Source organism: Apaloderma vittatum, unplaced genomic scaffold (genome assembly GCF_000703405.1).
Source record: "Apaloderma vittatum isolate BGI_N311 unplaced genomic scaffold, ASM70340v1 scaffold23207, whole genome shotgun sequence".
Classification (NCBI taxonomy): domain Eukaryota; kingdom Metazoa; phylum Chordata; class Aves; order Trogoniformes; family Trogonidae; genus Apaloderma; species Apaloderma vittatum.
In genome coordinates this window covers 81785-90741 of record NW_009725980.1, presented here as the reverse complement: position 1 = coordinate 90741, position 8957 = coordinate 81785, and the positions used below count along the sequence as shown (strand labels likewise).

Here is an 8957-nt window from a genome sequence, read left to right as displayed (position 1 = left end):
CAGGTGGTGCTGCTGAGCCGGCAAGGCTGCGGTTCTGCCGGGAAAGGCTGCCAGGAGAAGGAGAGGGGTCCCTGGGAAATGCGTGCGTTTATTCAGTAGCAAGTGTGCAAGGCTCACCAATTGAGAGAGAGTGGGGAGGCAGCGGTAGTCAGGCTTAGGTATTCTGCCCTCTCTGGGTATAATTTTAGATTTAGATTCAGCTTAAATCCAAAGGGAAAACACTTTACAAGGTTGAAAGCTGTGTAGTTGCAACAGCCGGGGTTATGAGCTATCAAAAGCAATTACATTAAAATAGATTATACTGCGTAAATTGAGCCATTTAGAAGGTGAGAACCAAAGAAACAGCTCTGATCCCCCTTCTTTCTAAATTGCAGTTTTAGTTCCTTGCCATTCTGAGGCACGAAAGTAGGTGAGACTGCTTTTGTATCTGCAAAGTGCTTTATTTCTGAGTGTAATTCTAACTGAGTGCAATCTAGGTTAAAAGCTGGACAACTGGGTAATTAGAGCTCACTTGCTGCTAAAGGACGATCAGCTGTACTGTAGCTCATTTGTGTTCCCAGAGACTTGTTCTCCTCTCCCCTGAGCGGAGGCTGCTGGAGAAGAAGCATCTGTCCCTGGACTTTTCTTGATTGCGGAGATGATGGTGCTGGACAAGGAGGACGGTAGGTGGGCTGAGATTGTGCAAGCCTGTGCTTGATGTCTTCTGTGTGCTGCTAACATAGAAATAAATAGTTTTGAAACAGATGTGCGCTGTGCATATCGGAGTGCTCTGCTTTCAGCTTCTGATATTTTTCTCTGGTGTTGATAAAAGCATGCTTGCTTTTTTTTTTTTTTTTTTTAATATCTTTTGTGGCATGATCGAACCAGTCGAGAAAGGTTTACCTTAGGCTCTGTTTGCTGAAGGACATAGCAGAAACAGCTTTATTTTGGTTGTGTTTTTTTTTTTTTTAACATCTGTTTAGTTTTTTCTTTCTACAAGTTTCTCTAACGTATCCATTTTTAGCCTGTTTATTTTAACAGCTTTTATTGTAAATCTAATGTTGAGGTTTTCTTTCTTTTCCATTGCATGTCATTTGGGTCTTTTTAATGTGCGCCTTTATTTCTCGCAGCTTTTTTCCATAACTATAGACATAATGGCTATAAGCTAATAAGCTGCTCTGTCAAAAATGCATTGGCTTATTCTAAGAATTTACTCCGTTCTCTAAATGGCAGACGTTGAAGTTCGTTTGGGAGGTAATTGAATGAATGAAGCTGAAGGAGAGCTTGACTTATTTTAGGACTTCATGTATACTTACTCTTTCAGAGCTGACTAGTCCTCCTCGAGGATGACTAAGGGGTACGGGCTGATGTAAAGACTAATAGACAGGGTTAGTAGTTTGAATGACCTGAAGCCTTCTTTTGCGCTTTGCCTGCCGAGGTGCAACTTAACTGCTCGGTCACCGGTAGTTTCTAGGACGAGTGTGCTAAGTCTAATCACAACTTCTTAAAGAAGTTTTTCTAAGGCTGCTTTGTGGCTTCACTTGTACACTGAAAGCAAGGTTTTAAACTGAGGCAGAGCAGAAGGCTGCTATAGCCATCCAGGTGGATTTCCATCGGTGGTGCTGCCTCGTGCCAAAGCCCTCCACCTTGGTGGCACTTGGTGAACTGGAAGTGGGAACTACATCTTAATGTTTAGTGCACGTTTTTACCTATTGCCTCCTTCTTTCATTTCACCTTTATAAACGGATGAAGTGTGCCGTGCAATGGCTATGTTGCTGGATTCTCGGTCTTTGAAATTTTTTCTCCAAAAATCTCTTGAACAGTTAAAAAAAGGCAGTTGTTGTTTCGAAGTAGAAGAAATTACTATTTGCAAGACTGTTGACAGGAAACAGCTTTTCACAGGAAGCCAAAGAGCTTGGAGAAATTGGAAGTTGAGCGTTTTGGCAGTGGCATTGATTTTACTTGAATATATGTATTGCCTTTTAAAATATTTATGAGAGAAATAACTTGTAATTCAAAGTCACTTGCTTTCCTGTGTCGGATTGGTGCTAATCATGTCTTGTGAATAGTACTGAAAGCTGACCAATGATAACACGTTGGAGTGATGGGATTTTTGTTTGCTGACCCCTATCTGTCTTCTGGTATTTTAAAACTCAATTAATACCATACTGGAGAGTAATTAGGAAAGAAGGCTTGACTGTTGAAAATAATGGATGGATGCTCACTTTTAACCAAAGAGCTTCTACTGAAGTTTTTCTTCTTTCTCTCGCTCTCCTTTCTTTGGCTCCCAAAAAAAGGGTGAAGGGAGGGGAATACTACCCAGTATTTTACATCCTGCATTTTGAGGTCTTTATCTCATTACAAGTTTAAATTTTAAAATTATCAATCTGGTGTATTCATGTGCGTAGAATTTGAATCTAGATTCTGAGGCAGGACCTGAGGTTTTGATTCATTCTGTTGTGAAACACTTGGGACGAGGAAAAAATATGAATGGACTATGGACTTTTCACAGATTTTAAACCTTTAAGATATGAAACCAAGCAGAAATATGTCATCATCGGTGCCCTCTTGTATGCCGATTCAATCAAATTTTGGCTAAGAGTTGACAAATGTGGAATTGGTGCCTGTGTGTAAGTTGTCTTGCCCTTCTGAGTTTATTCTATGCTAATTAAGTTGGCATCCTAAAACGTCCTAAATAATCGTATTCAGGGGGAAAAAAACTAAATCCTGGGCTTTATTGCTGTTGAGGTCTTGTAAGTTTCTTTGTTAACATAGTGGAACGTTTAAAAAAGAAGTAGATGTGAAGCATCTGTTACACATCTTCTAGATCAGCTTTGCAGTTGACTGGACTGTGGATAAAAGACACACTAAGTGGTTGAGTATTGCTTATGCTGGGAAAACAAATGAAGCTAACAGGGTTTCAAAGGCTTTGAAGCAGTGTCGCTCTCAGAGGTGTTCAGTTGTTTTCTTTGGCAATATAAGTTGAAGCAAGCTAGTTTACTTTATTAGAGGCATAAGGCTACTCTTGTAACCTTCCTGTGACTAAGATGAATTTGGCTGACTGACCTTCTTTCTTTCTGGACCACACGTGTTGTGCTGGGTTTGGGGTTTTTTTTCTTGTTTTTTTTTCCCCTCTTTAGGACTCGTCGCTTTTAAAGTACAGCAGCATTTTTCCATATTTTGTTAAATCTTCCTTTTCAATTTGTGCCTCCCTATAGAACTATGTTCTGCTATGATGGAGCAATGCAAATCAAGTAGAATAGCCCAAATTAATTCTTCACATTGGCGGCAGTGTGATTGCCTGCATGGAATCAATAATGCATCATGGAGAGATCAAATTTTGGAGTATAATGTGTGAATAATGCTTGACACAAAACAAAAATTCAGTCATCATAATAGCAATTAGGAAAAAGCTGCAGCTTATCCCAGCTGTAATCTCTGCTAACAATGAAGCACAGCCTGGTAATCAGCATGTATGGTATGAAATGCACTAATAGAAATCACGGCTCTTTGTTATGTGTGTGGGGGGTGAAAGTTTCCTTTTAGCTAACTTGTACTGTGTTAACTAGACATAGTATCCTTCAACCAAATTGTTGAGTGTGGGTGCACTTGTAAAAAAAAGAGATCAGCTGTGTGTTCGTCCCAATGTTTGCACAGACAGTAGCACACCAAATCATGAATCCTTTGTGTTTTCAAGCAGAACTCTGATTAAATACATCGCAAGAGTAGGCCAAGTAAATAATACATCAGAGGACTCCATTAAATGTACCCATATAAAAACCTTGGATTTTACTAAAAAAATAAATCCATGGTTTCTTTAGAAATAAAAATACAGATACTCAGTGGTTGTGTTCATTGGGGTTGGAGAATGGGTCTTAGGTTGATGGGAGGTATTTAGGGCAATGAATATTAGGTAATTTGAAACTGGATTAGTAGCGGCAGTTGGGTTCCCTGTTGTGTAAGAGCCCATCTTAACCTGCACGGAAGGAAAGAAAAGCAGCATTCGGAATTAGAAAAGCAGTGAAATTGATTGTATAATGGCAGTTACAGGAGTGGTGCCTCGGTCCCCTAGCCAGGACAGCAGAGCTCTGGGTTGGCTTCACAAATGAGAGTGCCCACTGCTGTGTGGAGGTACCTATGGATAGGTAGATGGATATGGAGAGAGAGATCTACCTGCAGCAAGATAGGTCCTGACAGTCCTCATGTGTTGATAAAAATCATGATATGCACAAAAATGAGGCACATACGGGTTGTACCCAAGCCGAATAGAAATCATGCCGTATAGGAAGGAAAGCTGTACTATGTGCTGCTGGTATCTTTGATTTTCTTTTTAATATACTTTTCTCAGGTATACCTGTTGAGGAATCATGCAAAGAGAGAGGAGGGGGAATGGCAGGGTGTTTTTTTCCCCTACATGACCTGGAATTTAACTTTTCTGTTGCCTAATATTCCTGAAGCTGCCTCTTTTTTTATGCCTTTTTTTACTTTTTCATCCTCTATTCCCCTCTACCTTGTACCTCTCCATGGTCGATCATTGTCTACCTTCGCGTGTATAAAGAACTACTACGCATCTTCCCAGACATCAGCTTACTCAATGAATGTTTGATTCAGGTCACCAAGGACTCTCTGTTTACTTATTGAGTAGCTGGGTTACCTGTTGGCTTTTTGAAGGCTTGATCTTGACACACATGGTTGTAGTTAATTTCAGAGATTTGGACTGACTTCAGTTCATGACACAGTGTCCTTTTGTGACTTGAACATAGAGGATTAATGTGTTTATAAAGAGGAGACAGAAGGTAATAAAAGCAGGAATTTGAATAAGACCAGAGCACATTTGGCAGCCGAATAAACCATAAGGTTCAGTTTGGCCAGACATGACCAAAAAAAAAAAAAAAACCAACAAAAGTGGACTGTTTCTTCAAAGCTGACTAAGTGTGGAGCTGGTGGTAGTGTTCCTAGAGGTTCTCCCTGAGCCTAGAAATGGCAAACACAGAAGCAGGGGAGAACCACGAGATAATAAAGTAATTGCCTAAACCTTCCCAAGAAGTGGAAGGCACTGTAGCTGGAGCACTGATAACCTAGATCTCGAAATCTCATCAAATGGGAGGAGGAAGGGTGAAAGGAGTTAGCAGCCCTAATAGGAATGAACTGTTTTATATACGAATATTCCTGCCAGGCAATCAGATGGTTCTCAGTGGTTGCTAAGACTAGATAGCTGAAGGATCTGCGTAGGCATTTGTATAGGATGTCATCATTCTTCATTCCCAGGTGCTAGTGGCACACGGTAGTTGTCTGGTCAACATAACAATGGTTAAAACAGTGTAGGAACATTTTTCGGCTTGAGTTTTAGGGCAAAACAAGTAGCTGGTTCTTAAAAAGTAGTTTGCTCTAGTTCTGGTTGGATACAGTAGAAAGTGTGCTTGATACTCTGGCAGCAGAACATAATTTGTCTTCTTTGGAGTTAGTGTTAAATTTTATTATCTTTAATAGATACAACATGAACATGTCAGCCTGTTTGTCATAGCCATTCTGAAAATGCTCTCTTATGGTAGAATCTTCAGAAAAATTCCTTTTAAGAGCAGTGCATTATTAATAAAGTAATCCATTAGGTCTGGTGATAAAGGGTCACAGCAGAGTCTGAAATACGTTTCTTAAATGGTTAAGAAATTTATCATGGTTGGAGGATTAATTGATTTCATTTGGAGGCTTTCTTAAGGTTTTCAGGCTTTGTGTTTAAAGATGGTTTTACTCTCTTTGGAAATGTGCTTGCTGCTCAAAGTTTTGCTGTACTGTCATTAACATGAACTATTACATTTCTGCTAAAGGCAAACTCTTCTTTTAGCATTATGACTGATTGCATCTGTGAGGAGTCTTACTTAGGTAAAGAATATGAAAGTTTATGGCAAATAAGGTATTTTACTTGAAATCAATTCAAAATCAGAATAATGGTATCAAGCATTAAGTGTTGCGGTGTAAGAATAAAAAAGGCACTTGCAGATGCTGCTAAATGCTGAACTATAAAACTCTAATGGGTCTATATCTTTTTAAAATTGGACAGAACTGTCATCATTCAGAATACATAGACGTTGTTTTAAACCATATAGAAATCACTGCCCCGACTTCAATAATGTGCGTAACTGTTGCCAGGGAATGATTTATTCAGTGAATGTAGCTCCTATTCACTGAAGACTTAGGGGTGGAGGGAAGGGCGACTTAAAATGAAAGTTGTTCACTATTAGATTAACATAATTAAACCTATAGATGGTCTGAGAACAATTCACCGCAACTACTGTGGTTTTTTTTTTAGTTCTCAGTGTGTAAGAGGGTATGTGTGTTTTCTCTGTCCTCCAACAGCATGACTCCAGAGCCCAAGTTTTCAAGCACGATGTTGGGTGCTATCTATGCAAACAGATGCTCAACTCTCCAGTGAATGTTCTCGCAAGCTAGTTTCTTCATATATTGCACATCAAAGCAAATAATGGATGCTGTTGTCCAAATTTAGAGGGATTTTAATTTCATTGGATGTTTCTGAATTCTTTATGCCAGTGTTCGGTTCCTTGTGTGCTAATCAAACTCTGAAAGGATGATTTGGGCAGTGGAAGTAGTGTTTGCCGTCTTTTTAAACTATTGATTTCAACAGTTCTAGTTGCTCTTAAAGAAAAAGTGGATGGTTGTTGCATATTCATGACTGAAGTGCAGAGAACTTGGACCAGAATTAAACAATTAACCCTCTCGCCAACATAAACATCCATTTGAGTAGAAGCCAAGGATGTTCCTACTAGGTTTATTATGGATCTGAGATATAGAAATGTATTCCGGAGGACTGTGTTTCTAATAAATAAAAAGGCATAATGAGAATGTAACTGGGAAGGAAGACAAAAGCAGCCATGCTTTAAATTGTTAATGATGGTGCCAGTGGCTGCAGCTTTACCACAGCTGTTTAAATTGATCAGCTAGTGAAAATGTTTTGTTTTGGCATTTTCCCTGCATTTGCAACTCTTTCGAAGGGACTTCTGGAAGCTTTTCAAAGGGAAATCATGATCTTTTTTTAAACCAGTCCAGTATTTTGGAATCCAGTATTTAAGAATGCAGTTCAGTTTTTCTTTTGTAAAGGTTTTGGCTGATGAGCCCTTGCTTTCCCTAAATTTCCTTTAACACTTTTTTTTTTTTTAAATTCCCCCACCAAAAATGTTGCAAATTACACCCTGCCCGTAGGAGATGAGGCCAATAGCACACTTCCTAGCTGTCTTTCTTTCCCCTATCTCCTCTATTTTCCTAGAATTACTGAGCTTAATCAGAAAAGCAGAAAGGTGCCGTGCCAGTGTTCTGTGAATCTTTTGGTCAAGCATCCAGTGTGAAATTGTTCTGTAAAATGTACTTTTTCAGAGGGAACGTGCTGCTGATTTGTTTCCTGGCTGGCTCTTCCTTGCAGCTGCTGTGGGTTAACCAATTCCTCTTTATTGCTTGGTGGGTACACATTTCAAAAGAATGCAATGCCTTTGGGTTGAGTAGACGGGGAAGAAGGCCGTACTTCTGCATATTAGCAGGTGACACGGCAGAGATGTAGGGGAGGATGAGCTGGTGAGCGTTGGTCTGTTTTGCAGAACATCTCCTGCCTTGGGTTCCCACCTGAAAGACCCCACGAGCAGATCTACCTGGGACCTTGTGTGAGTTCTCTTCTGGCGCTCTTGATGGCAGCTGCCTCTTGGATAGACCATGCCTTAGATAATGTCGAGCAACCTGGTTTCTGCCTAATGTACTTGTAGTGGGGGTGGCATTAAACATTATTCAGAATCCATTATGTATTTATCTTTATACTCCTTTGTGGAAAATGATTTCTGTAAGTACCCTGTTATGGTTATGAAAGCCCGAACCAAGCATCAGTCTCAAACCCTTTGACCTGTCTGCACAGAATGGAAATCTGTTTTGAAAAGGACTCCTTTATATCTGTTTTTACTCCATGCCCTTCCATTCATTTGCCTATACAAAGCAATAAAGGGTAAAACTAAAGTAACATAAATTGGTCTGTCTTCCTGAATCCATGTCTCGCTAATGTACCCAGATTAACTCAACTGTAAATTGTCTCCTTTGGATGTCGTGTCTTGCTAAAAGTTTCCTATATGATTCATGATTTGGATTGCTTTTAACAGCTATTGGCTAAGCAATATGGTAAATGTACAAGGTGATGCAATTGGCATTAGTGAGAGGATGCACAGGAGCATGTAATGCAGTCAATACTACATTAACTACTGATGCCCAATTACAGAAACTGGAAGAGTGGCTTTTAGGAGCATTAGGACTTGCAGAAGAGCTGAGATCACCTGCCGCTCCTTGCCTAAAAGCTTCACCCTTTATGCGCTGGGATCAAAGCAAACATTTAGTTGCTATTTTGTCATGTATAACAACGAAGGTATTTTCCCCCCGCTTTTTTTTTTTCCCAAAAAGTGTCACACTGATGCTTTTAGCACATGTAAAATCCTATCTCTGTATTTCAAGATCCTCCTTCCATCTCCTGGGGCAAGACTTTATTTGAATAAAAACTCTTTAACCACCCCTACATTTACTGTTTCTCTGAAGCCTACTACTTCAGCCATTTTTTCTTTTAAAGAAATACTAAGTGCAATTTAGAGTGTCCTATTTCAGCGTGTCAGACAGGACTCCCCTTTCGCTCCCCCCAGCTCCTTCCCTTTTCTAATCTGTATGTGATTGTTTGTGACCTCAGCTGGCTTGAAGTCTCTAGAAAGAGTGTTTTAAAATACAACCAGATATCACATAAAACAGGATATTTGAGTGTGTGACCTCTCTGCAGTCCACGTTCAGATTAAGCACACATTGTTTCCACCGTTGCTTTTAAAACCCATTTGCAGTAGATGGCAAAGCACCACATTACACTAAAAGACAGTGCGTACTTTTAGATTGAGCTGAGTGTGATCACAGCTTCTAAATCTGTTCTTAAAATAATGAGCAGTGTCACTGCT

General features: G+C 39.8%; 1 protein-coding gene across 1 annotated transcript in view; it reads left to right on the top strand.

Moving 5' to 3' along the window:
- The first annotated feature begins 98 nt into the window (after positions 1-98).
- LMO1 (LIM domain only 1 (rhombotin 1)) overlaps positions 99-8957 on the top strand; it is a 55854-nt gene continuing 46995 nt past the window's right edge. The window contains exon 1 of the mRNA XM_009873121.1: positions 99-662. Within this exon, the coding sequence (XP_009871423.1) occupies positions 638-662 (25 nt within the window). The 5' untranslated portion in view covers positions 99-637. The remainder of the gene's footprint in view (positions 663-8957) is intronic.